Consider the following 12,664-nt stretch of genomic DNA (forward strand, 5'->3'; position numbering starts at 1 on the left):
TGTCTCAAGAGTAAAAGGAAAACTCATTTCAAAAAAGATTTTTTTTCCCACTTTTTCTTGTGTTCTGCCTCTTTTATGTACTTTTCCAGAGTAACTGTGTACAACCTTGAACCAGTATTGGAAATGTCTGATCATTAAAGACCTAAATAGGTGAGAAGGGATTCTCGATTCAGTAATGGCTTATTTGAGGATACAATTAAAGAATGAAGTTACAAAGATATTTGTACACTTGTATCTTAGTTATGAGTCGTTTGTGACCTTGATCCTTTTGGCTTATTCTTTGTACTAAATGAGGGAAGAGTTAAATAGGTAGCTTGTGTAGTAACCAGTCATTACACTGGGACAGCAAACACAGAATGTTTGCTCTTGGAGCCAGGCATGGTGGCACACACTTAAAATCCCAGCATTTGGGAGACTGAGGATCGCAGTTCACAGGCAGCCTCAGCTACTTAGTGAGTCCCTTTGCAACTCAGTGAGACCCTGTTTCAAAAGTAAAGGATATAAAATAGGGTGGGGGGTGTAGCTCAGAGGTAAAATGCCCCTGGGTTCCATCCCCAGTACCGCAAAAAAAAAAAAAGTTTGCTCTTGCCCAGTAACTTTCCTTTGTGAGGAAGATAATAACTGGCTCAAAGACGTAAGTAGCAAAAAAGACAGCTTTAGTTTTTGGTTAAAAAAAAAAAGGTTGTTTTTGATTCAAAAATAAATTATTTTGCTTTCAAAACAAATGAAATTTACTACCTTGGGGTCCAAAGAAGCTTTGGACAAAAAAGCAGATCCCATTGAAACAGAAAGGGAAGCAGGGAAATACCCAATCGTGAAATTTCTATTTACTGACTCTAAGGTTTTATACTGATAATGTTTTTCATACTGAACTTATTTATTCATATGATAAGCATCAAATATTTTGTAGCCTCAGAACACCCAAGAAAAGGGCAGAAATAGCAATGGTTGCTCTTAAGGTCTTGCTTGCTCTCCATGTCTGCCTAAAGAATAGGATTTGGAGCTTTTCCTTTATGATAAGAAAACTTAAAGAGTAATTAATATTTGTAATAATTAAGTATTGATAGATTTTATTTCATTATTTTTTGCAGTACTGGGGATTGAACCCAGGGCATTCCACCTCCTACACCCTCAGCCCTATTTTTTTATTTTTCCCTTTTTTTTTTTTTTTTTTTTTTTGATGGTACTGGGGATGATAGAACCCAGGGGCCTTCTACCTCTGGGCTATATTCCCAGACCTACTATATATACGTATATATAATAGGTCTGGGAATATATATATGTATATATGTATATACATATATATATACATATATATGTATATACATATATATGTATATATATGTGTGTGTGTATATGTATGTATGTATATAATGTTTTTGTTTTTGTTTGTTTGTTTTTGCAGGTCTGGGGATGGGACCCCGGGGGATTCTACCTCCGAGCTCTACCCCCTGCCCTATTTTTTATTCTTTACTTTGAAACTGGGTTTCAATGAGTTGCAAGGGGCCTCACTAAGCTGAGGCTGTCCCCTAACCGCGATCCTCCTGTCTCAGCCTCCTGAGTGCTGAATGCTGGGATTACAAGGTGTGCCACCACGCCCGGCCTATTTTATATTTTATTTGGAAACAGGGTCTCTTAAACCAGCTGAGGCTGGCTTCAAACCTGCCTGATCCTCCTGTCTCAGCCTCCCAAGCACAGGGATTACAAGCGTGCGCTACCACGCCCAGCTTATTCTTTATTTTGAAACAGGGTCCCACTAAATTGCAGAGGGCCTCACTAAGTAGCTGAGGCTGACTACGAACCTTCGATCTTCCTGTCTCAGTCTCCCAAGTACTGGGATTACAAGCATGTGCCACCACACTTGATAGATTCTTAAAACTTGCATTTACTAACAAGAAGGCCTACTACCATTCCTGTACAATAAATATAAGTTTTAAAAGCTTTGGGTTGCCGGGCAGGGTGGCGCACACTTGTAATCCCAGCATTCAGGAGGCTGAGACTGGAGGATCGCGGTTCGCGGACAGCCTCAGCTAGTTAGTGAGGTCCTCTGCAACTCAGTGAGACCTGGTTTCAAAAAATAAAGGAAAAAAATGGCAGGGGGTGTAGTTTGGAGGTCGAATGTCCCTGGGTTCCATCCCCAGACCCGCAAAAAAAAAAATTTAAAAGCTTTGGGTTTTGATTTTATGATGTTTGTCATATAGTATGTTTCTTTCCTTAGTGTGGCTTTTTATTCAAGTGGAATATCCTTTTCACGTTTGTAGATTATTCAGAATCTGATGTAGTATATTGAATGGTAATCCTTCACAATATATGTCAATGTCCTAATTTCTGGAACCACTGAATGTTGTTTTATTTAGAAAAAGAATTTTGGCTGGTGCGGATGGCTCATGCCTATAATCCCAGTACTTGGGAGGCTGAGACAGGAGGGTCACAGGTCCAAGGCCAGCCTCAGCAATTTAGTGAGACCCTGTTTCCAAATCATAATTTTAAAAATAGGGCTGGAGGTGTAGCTCAGGGGTAAAACACTCAGTTCAATCCCCAGCACCAAAAATACATAGGGCTGGAGTCTAGCTAGGAGGTAGAATGCTCCTGGGTTCAATCCCCAGTACCAAAAAGAAGAAGGAGAAGGAGAAGAGGGAAGAAATCTGAAACAAAACATGGCATGCTTGGCTCTGCCGGGCATGGTGGCACATGCTTATAATCCTAGTACTTGGGAGCCTGAGATAGGATCACAGATTCACAGCCAGCCTCAGCATCTTAGTGAGGCCCTCTGCAGCCTAGTGAGACCCTATTTCAAAATAAAGAATAAAAAATAGGCCTGGGGGTGTAGCTCAGAGGTAGAAGGCCCCTTGGTTCAATCCCCAGTTTCTTTTCTCTCTCTCTCTCTCTCTCTCTCTCTCTCTCTCTCTCTCTCTCTCTCTCTCACACACACACACACACACACACACACACACACACACACACACAAAGTAGGAGGCATTATGACCACAAAGGGAGATTGAAGTAATGTAACCACAAGTAAAGGAACACCAGCAGCCACCACAAGCTGGAAGAGGCAAAGAACACATTCTCCCTTAGAGCTTCCAGAGGGGATATGGTTTTGCTGACACCTTGTTTTAGAATTCTGGCTCTCACAACTGACATTTTCAGTATTTTTAGTCACCACTCCGTGTGTGTGTGTGTGTGTGTGTGTGTGTGTGTGTGTGTGTGTGTGTGTGTGACAGGGGAAGGATTCCAGGGGCATTCTACCTCCAAGCTATACCTCCAGCCCTATAAACAGTGTCACTAAGTTGTGGAGGGCCACACAAATTGCTGAGGCTGACCACGAACCTGCTATCCTGTGTCTCAGTCTCACAAGCACTGGGATTACAAGGGTGCACCACCACGCCCGGCAAATCACGTTTGTTTAGCAGCTCATAGGCCTAGGGAAATTGAATATTAAGATATTCATAAAGCCAGGCGTGGTGGCGCACGCTTGTAATCCCAGCATTCGGGAGGCTGAGAAGAGAGAATCGCAGTTTACGGACAGCCTCAGCTACTTAGTAAGATGCTCCGCAACTTAGTGAGACCCCGTTTCAAAATAAAGAATAAAAAATAGGGTGTAGCTTGGAAGTCAAATCCCCCTGGGTTCCATCCCCAGACCCACACACACAAAAAAACGGTATTCATAAGGATACAGGATGCCTTTTAAGGGAATAACAGCTGAGACATTACTAGACTCCTATGTTGTCCCAAATAGCTGTCTCAAACTTTTGTGTGTGTGTGGGGGGGGGTACTGGGGATGGAACTACACCCCTTGCCCTGTTTTTTATTCTTTATTTTGAAACAGGGTCTCACTAAGTTGCAAAGAGCTTCACTAAGTAGCTGAAGTTATCTGCGAACTGCGATCCTCCAGTCTTGGCCTCCCAAATGCTGGGATTACAAGCGTGCGCCACCACACCTGGCTAGTCTCCCTCAAACTTAACTACTGTCCCATAACATTAAGGAACCACTGCTCACTTCTCCATCTTCATATATCTGCCCACTACTGATGACCCGATATATAATAGGACACTTGCTCCAAACAAATGGTTCTCCATCATTTGTAATCTGAAAGTCTAGATACTTGATATTTTGGCACTTCAGCTTTCCTTTGAAAAACCACTTTTTAAAAATTACATGCTATTCCCATCAGATTGCCTCTTAGGGATCATTTGCCTTGTGACCAAAGGTAGGGATGTGACCTCAACCAGGCCAATAAGATTGTCCAGAGTTTGTGTGTGTGCATGTGTGTGTGTGTGTGTGTGTGTGCATGCATACACACATGTTGGGGATTGAACCCAGAGCCTTGTACATGCTAAGCATTTACCATACTGCTGAACTACTCCCCAACCCCCTAGAATTTGATTCTTTATGTGCTTTTATTCTTTTTTTGGGTGGGGGGGACTGGAGATAAAACTCTGAGGCACTCTACCTCTGAGCTACACCTGCCGAAAGCCAGCTAGTCCAATGGGGCGCGAGTTTGCTCGCGGGCGAGGGTCTCAGTAAAGGTGGGGAAGGATAGAGTGATTTTCTACAGATTCTTATCTGTAGCGGTTCTTTTCTAGGAAAATAATCCTATGATCGGCGCTTTTAAAAAGAACCTGACATGGATCGATGCTTCTTGTGCAATCGAACATTTTATTTTGGACACAAGATTTTTTATATATTCCCCTCTCCCAGTGAGTTTCTAATAAAAAGAAGTGCAAAATACCCAAGGTACAAAAGAGAGATACACATGCAAATTACCAACCCTGAACAAGACAAAAGTAAGGCCTGGGATATCCCAGGTCTTTGTGATTGAGATCAGTCCCATTATCTCAGGTGGGCCTTGTGCTCCGGAGCCCAGCCCCCTTTGGCCTTGCAGCTGCAGAGGCTTCTATCTGGCTAAAAGTCACATCCAAGATCACTTGAAAAGTCCAGTTTGTTTTTTAAGGGTTTTCTTTAACCCTTTCAGAGCTCTCATTCCTAGGGCTTAGTCCAATGTTCTTCTTTATATATAATGGGGGACGAAGTCCGAGATTCCAGCTTTCATATAGTTATCTTAAGGAAAGTCCGTGTACCTTTAGGGAATTTCGATGAATATCTGCTGGATTTTGTCTGCAATGCTATCCGCTGTCTGAAAACTTAAAACAAACTCATGACACAGTTTAGCAGGTAGGCACCAAGAAATAACATGAGGTCTTTAGATTTAGTTGTCAGATATATTTCTCTAGCAGCTGAGCATTTTCCCTCTTTTAATAATCCATATTCCTATCACTAACCCTCTGCAACTTTCTTTTCTTTTCTGATTACCCTAATTCTCTCTTTCCCATTCGGGCCAATCTTAGGATAAGCTCTTCTTCATACAAAATACTTTCTTATTCTCACCATATTTTCTTTCTTTCATCTTTACACATCTATTTTATCTGTCCTTTGTTTTGACATAGCTATTTTTAACCAGGTGGTGTCGCTGTATTGAAGGGCTGTATTGAAGGTCAAAGGTGGACTGGAATGCTGCTTCTAATTACCATTTGAACAAGGCTCATCTAATTACCATTTGAGCAAGGCTGAAAGTTTCACTCACAGTCCTGATCTTTTTTCCACCGGAGCAATTTCATGTGGAAAGTTAAAAAGAATCATTACTAAAAGAATAGTAGTTATGAAAGAATATCTAAGAGTGGAGGAGTTTTTTGGCCAGAGACGATGCCCTCTCTCGGGGCTAATTGCCGATGACTACATGGATTCTCACACATGTAGATGCGAGATGGAGTGGGCAGCAAAGTCTTGGCATACACCCCCAATTTTTTTTTTCTTTATTTTGAAACAGAGTCTCACTGAGTTGCAGAGGGCCTCACTAAGTAGTAGTTGAAGCTGTCTGGGAACTGTGATCCTTCTGTCTCAGCCTCTCAAATGCTGGGATTACAAGCATGAGCCACTACACTCAACTCCCAGCTCTATTTTTTATTCCTTATTTTGAAACGAGGTCTCAGTAAGTTGCAGAAGGCTCATTAAGTAGCTGAGACTGTCCCTGAACCTGCCATCTTCCTGTCTCAGCCTCCCAGGTACTGAGATTACAAGCGTGTACCACCACACCTGGCTTTAATGTATTTTTATTTGTGCATTATAATCTCACATCATAATGTAGATCATGTTGACAATGACATACATGCACACAACCCTTGATGCCCCCCCAGCCTCTCCATCTCCTCCCTTCCCCATACAGAGTACTGAGATTGATGTTAGTATATTCACATATATACACACAATTGATGGTAGTATTTCCATTAATGAACCTCAGTCTTCCTCCTCCCCTTTCCTTAGATTTCCTCCCTGGCTTCACTAAGTTTTCTCTTCCATTATCTGGAGTCCCTCTTGTACCCCAATTACTCCCTACTTTGAGCATATCAGAGGAAAACATATGCCTCTGCACTTTCTGTAACTGGCTAATCTCACTTAACATAATGTTCTCCAGGTCCTTCCATTTTCTTGCAGATGACTGCTGCGAACTTGCTCAATCGGGAATAATAAATCGGGCACTGAGTCCGTTTGGGACCGAGATCCTCAGAAAGATGGGCAAGTGCTTCAGTTGTAGTTCTGCAGCTACTTATCTGCAGCGATTTTTTCCCTTTTTATGAAATAAACTCCTTTAAGTTCCTGTTCACGGTGCTAAAAGTGGAGATTCCTCTCCGGGGGGGAAAAAAATCTGAAATGATTGACAGGGACAAATGCCTCTTGTGCAATTGACAATGTTTTAATTTCCATCACCAGTATTTATACCCTATACCCCACGTAAGCACCAAAGGACAATAGTGAGGCATTAAGTGTAAACAAGATAAGATTTGTCTGGGACTAGGTGATTAAAGTCAGCCCCCTTGGCCTTTGTCATTGGAATCAGGTTTCTGGCCTCACAGGTGAGCCCTAGGGGGCAAGGTCTGGAGTCTGGAAAGGCATCCGGGACAGGCAGGCATCCGTAAAGGTGGGGGTCACACCCAAAGTCTATTTTGGGGAAATTAAGCCTTCTAGGATCTTCTTTGATCCTTCCAGAGTCTTTTTGTCTCTAGGGTTAGTCCAGGCCCTCCTTTATCAAGATCCATGGGCTGCGTTGCAGATTTGTCCGGTCCTGCCTGCTCCGCCATCCCCTATAAGGCAATACTTATATTATAGTTAGTAGACAGGGCAAAAACATTATAACACAGGTGATTGGATTTCTATAATTGTTCTTTAATGCATGATCTTGAAGCAGACTTTTGAGTCTTTTACTGTCCTGCTGCTGAGTCACAAATGGTAGGCTTTTGTTAAGGCCAGAGAAGAGCTTATTAGCATCTCTTAAGAAGGAAACAAATGGTTCCAGGTTTCAGGAAATGGGGCAAGAGGTAGGTTTGCACCTTCCCCTGCTGGCAGAGAGTTGCTGGGAGCTAATCTTTAGATCAAAGGACCTGCCTATGGAAAAAACCGAAAGGAATTTTGCAGCCTCTGAATTCTGGCTGTCCTTTATTACAGCTGGAACAATATAGAGAAATTCTGAGAGTTCAGACATTTTACTAGAAAATTTATCTTTCATGGACTCATCTTCTTCCACAGTCCTAATTCTTGGGATCCTGTTTTAGATAATCGGAGCTTATTAGTGTGGAAATCTAAGAGAAGGGAGTATTTTTGCCAGAGATGACATCTCCTTCCTCGGGGCGTGGCCTCCTTGGGCCTTGCCAAATAATACAAGCGTTTATCACGCTCATATATGCGGAGGGGGGACGGTGGCAGATGACATAATTTTTTTCTTTACAGCTGAGTAGAATTCCATTGTGTATATTTTCCATAACTTTGTAATTCATTCATCTGTTGATGGACACCTATGTTGGTTCCATAATTGGCTATTGTGAATTGTGCTGCTATGAACATGAGTAAGCATATATTAGTGTGGTTCTCTGATTTCAACCTCTTTGGAAAGATACCCAGGATCATATAGTAGATCCATTCCCAGTTTTCTAAGGAATTTCCATAGAATTTAATTCTTGAACAATAGCACAAGGACCAAAAAAAGGAAGACATTTGTGTGTGTGTGTGTGTGTGTGTGTGTGTGTGTGTGTGGTAATGGAACCCAGAGGTCTACTTCTGAGCTATATCCCCAGCCCTATTTATTTTTTTATTTGGAAACAGGGTCTCACTAAGATGCTTGAACCTGTGATCTTCCTGTCTAAGCCTCCCAAGTACTAGGATCACAGGCATGTGCCACTATTCCCATCTTGGCCTATATTTTCCAACCAACATTGAATTTCCACTACTCACATCATTCAGATGTTTTTTTAGCATCATCATGTGTCTGGCTTGGCCAGTTTCCCCTTACATAGTTTAAGTATTCCAGGATATTTCCCCTTACATAGTTTAAGTATTCCAGGATATAGGGTCACATATCACCTCATTGCCCACTTAATTCATGGTGACTGCTTCCCAATATTGAATTGTCAACTATTCCCCAATTTCTGGACTTCCAATAAGAGGTTTCCCCATGCAAAAATATCGAATCTCTTGTCTGTTCACTATTACTGGAGAGTCTTTTCAGGATTTGACCATAAAAATGAATGTCCTGCCAGGCATGGTGGCATATGCTTGTAATTCCAGTACTTGGGAGGCTGAGACATGAGGATCGCAGTTCGTAGCCAACCTCAGCAATGTAGTGAGACTCTCAGCAACTTAGCCAGACCCTGTTTCAAAAATGAAAAAATAGCCATGTGTGGTGGCGCACACTTGTAATCTCAGTACATTGGGAGCCTGAGACAGGAAGATTGTAGGTTTGCAGCCAGCCTCACTAAGTTACCTCACTAAGGTAACTTAGTGAGGTCCTTCACAACTTAATGAGACCTTGTTTCCAAATAAAAAAATAGGGTTGGGGGATCTACCTTTGAAATTGAATGCCCTTGGGTTCAACCCTCAGCACCAATAAACAAACAAACAAAGTAAAAAGGGTTGGGGATATAGCTAAGGTAGAATGCCCCTGGTTTCAGTCCCTAGTACCACACACACACACACACACACACACAGCCTCACACAGGCCAAACATTGGGGTTCAGTATAACCAGAAATTCAGAACATGACCAGATAAAGGTGAAAGTAAAGGGCCAATAGGAGAGAATATAGGGGTATGGGAAGGAAGTGATGGAATTTTGGTGCTGGGGTAAGCTTAACTTGAGAATGGCTGTGGTGGGATGAATGTCAAGGAAAGCTAGAGTAAAATATTGGGGTGATAGTAATTGGGAACAATGCAGTGCACTCTGAAATAAGGAGATTAAATGGGGCTGCTTATTTAGGAAAATAATGAAGCCAATGTTAAGATTGTAGAGGCAGTAGGATCTAATAATGTTATTGTTGAAGGAACCAGACATTTGAATTTGGAGTAGAAAATGGAGGCCCAGGTTTGGAAGCACAGAAGGGGTCATTACATTGTGAAACAATAAGAAGTGTTGAGGAACAGAGAATTTTGGTTTTGGGAATAAGGCGGAAGTTTATCAGGGGATTAAGTGATCAAAGGATACTGGAGAATCACATAATGAAGGGTCATTGAAGGACGTAAAACGAAAGTGTGTAGATGGGGAACAACAGGATCAACTATTTGGAAAGCAGCAAGCCATATATTGAGCAATTCAGTGGGAATCAATACCAAGGAGTAGCTGAGCCTGGAGGCTCACGCCTGTAATCCCAGTACTTGGGAGGCTGAGACAGGAGGATCATAGGCTTGAGACCAGTCTCACCAACTAAGCGAGGCCCTTAGCAATTTAGTGAGACACTGTTTCAAAATAAAAAAACCAAAATAGGTCTGTGGATGTGGTATAGAGGTAGAACACCCCTGGGTTCAATCCCCAGTACCAAAAATATAAAAAATAGCAAGATAGTAGAAGTTAATTTGAATAAAATCAACACTAACCAAATTTTTTAAAAAAGAGATTGTAAAGCCGGGCGTGGTGGTGCACGCTTGTAATCCCAGCATTCAGGAGGCTGAGACCTGGAGGATCGTACTCAGTGAGACCCGGTTTCAAAATAAAGAATAAAAAATAGGGCAGGGGGTGTAGCTCGGAGGTCAAATACCCCTGGGTTCCATCCTCAGACCCGCAAAACAAAAACAACAACAACAAAAAAAGAAACAGAGAGAGAGAGAGAGAGAGAGAGAGAGAGAGAGAGAGAGAGATTGAGATTGTAGGAGAGCCAATATCCAAGATTAAAAGCTGGAAAACAAGCCAGGTGTGGTGGCGCATGCTTGGAATCCCAGTATTTCAGAGGCTGAGACCAGAGGCTTGTGGTTCGTGGACAGCCTCAGCTACTTTAGTGAGGCCCTTTGCAACTCAGTGAGACCCTGTTTCAAAAAATAAAGGATTAAAAAATAGGGCTGGGGGTGTCACTCAGAGATAGAATGACCCTGGGTTCCATCCTTAGTACTGAAAAAAAAAAAAAAAAAAAAAAAAAAAAAAAAGGCTGGAAAACAGATACCTTGAAGATGTAAATTATTTTTTGGGAGGGAGTGCCACTGATTGTTGAGGAAATTATTGTAAACTGGCTATACATCATTGGCTGATGCTGGGGAACAATGGGTTCACTTGTGACCCTGCAAGTGTAGATGAGCAAGATACCAAGGAATGTGGTAACAGAGGACTAAAGGAAGTCAGAATTGGGAAATAACAAGGTCCTATTAGTGAAAAGCAACTTACAAAGACCCAGGCTGGGTGAAATGGGGCAAATTCTAAAGCTTAGTTGGGATCTGTATGGGGCCAGAAGTGTTTTGATTTGGAGGCAGCTGGGACTGAATCCCGAGGAGCAGTAGGTTAATGCCCTAATAGTGGCAACCTATGTTAGGGGATAGCCGAATTGGATACAGGCATGTTGGGGGGACCTGTTGTGTTGAAGTATGGCATCAAGGGGCTCCAAAACAGGTGTCTGGTGGAGGGAGATGCTGTGCCTTGGAGTGCTGGATGGTGGGTTAAGGCTTTTATAGCGACATGAGGGGTGTTCTGAAGGTTACAGGGTAAAACTTGGAGCTGATTAGGAAATCTGACAGGGCCCACTGCATAGTTGGAAATTAATAGAGAAATGAATATAGAGGAAACTGAAAAACAGATTTATTCCATCAGAGACCACAATTACAGACATTTCCATTAAGATACATACATGTGGACATTTGACATTCACGAGTAAACAAAGCAGGCAGATGGGTAAAGAAGGGCCTGCCAAGGTGGGTTCTGGTATAAGGTTTTCGGGTCTGAGATGAGAAAGCCTGGCAGGAACTCTTCTTGTGGACCCACCCCCAGCTCCTTCATCTTGAGTCTCATAGCTCCAGAAAGGCTCCGGACCAGAGTGAACACCCCCGGAGTGCCCAAGTGCAGTCCTCTCTCGGACCCCAATCTGCCCCCCAAGTCTCATCAGGAGAGCACTAGAGCTCTGGGCCTGCGTCCAGAGAAATCCGCGGTCGCAGATCCCACGCAGTGCAGGACTCGTCCTGAGCTCCTCTGAGCTCCTCTGAGCTCCTCTGAGACAGGACCTGGCTCCTCCGGCAGCCACAACAAAGCCTAAGGCAGGAAAAGCGCACAACTCAAGTCAGCCGGAGCCCCCGGGGGAGAGGCACCAAACCTCGACAAACGCCGCTCACCTCTGCAGTGCTCCGGCGGTGCCCCCCCCCCCCCCAGGACCGCCGCTCCCCGTCGGGTCGGGGACTGCGCCATCCTGGGAGCCGTGAGGGCCTGGTTCACCTCTTAGAGAACAGAGGGTCGGGCTCAGGCTGCGCTCCCCAAACACAAAATGCTGGGCCTGCTGCGCGCGCCCCAGGGAACAACGACGTCACCTGAACGGGGGGTCAATGGCACCCTGGAATTCTAGACGTTAGGGGCGGACTTGGACGCCGCCCTTATCTGCAGGTGCAAACAGCACTTTTCATGGCCGGCAGTAACTTTGGACCCTCCTACGGATGGACAATTAGACAAAGAAGCGACCGCAGGGAAGAAAAGAAACAAGCCTCGAAAGCTGGATGGGGAGGGAGGTGCTGGGCGTCCCCAAAACGCAATGCTGAGAGCCCCTCGCGCTGCCCGCCCGGCCGCCCCCGCCACCTAGGCAAGCTGCAGGTGGATATAGGTAAAGATGCAGGAGGTGATGGAGAACGCGATGGCCGCGTAGATGAAGATGGAGAGGTGCGGGAAGTGGTCCAGGTAGCAGCCCCCGTCCCGCGCGGCCGCCTCTTCCCGGGGGGGCGGCCCGGCGCGGAGCCCCCGCCCCTTCCCGCCGGCGCGGCGCCCCGCCCTCCTGCCCCCGGCGGACGCTGCCCGGGGCGCGGGGGGCGCCGCCGGGGGCGGCTCGTCGAACAGGCCTTCGGACTCGGGGTCCGAGTCGGGGCGCATTTGCGTGGGAGTCCGGGGTGTGCCCGGGAAGACGGCGCGGGCCATGGCGCGGAGGGCGGGCAGGGTCCGCAGGGCGAGCCTCGCGCAGTGAGCAGGGGCGGAGCTGCGCCCGTATTTATACTCCCGCGAGGGCGGGGTCGCGAGGGGCGGAGCCAGAGTCCGCCCGACCAATCCGCGGAGGTGCCGCTTCCCGGCTCCTCCCTCCGCCTCCGCCCGCGGCCGAGGTCCACTTGCCGGGTTTCAGCTCCAGTCGGTGGCCGCGGATCTCCGGGCATCTCGGTCTGTCTCCATGG

General features: G+C 45.1%; 1 protein-coding gene across 1 annotated transcript; it reads right to left on the bottom strand.

Moving 5' to 3' along the window:
• Positions 1–12,083: 12,083 nt before the first annotated feature.
• Positions 12,084–12,416, bottom strand: LOC308275606 (uncharacterized protein; the record flags this gene model as incomplete). The annotated part of the gene is made up of 1 exon (XM_080713963.1): positions 12,084–12,416. One exon carries the CDS (start codon positions 12,414–12,416, stop codon positions 12,084–12,086), a length of 333 nt encoding a protein of 110 aa, XP_080570089.1.
• Positions 12,417–12,664: the final 248 nt, after the last annotated feature.

This window comes from Muscardinus avellanarius (assembly GCF_963383645.1).
Source record: "Muscardinus avellanarius genome assembly, chromosome: 16".
NCBI classification, from domain to species: Eukaryota; Metazoa; Chordata; class Mammalia; order Rodentia; family Gliridae; genus Muscardinus; species Muscardinus avellanarius.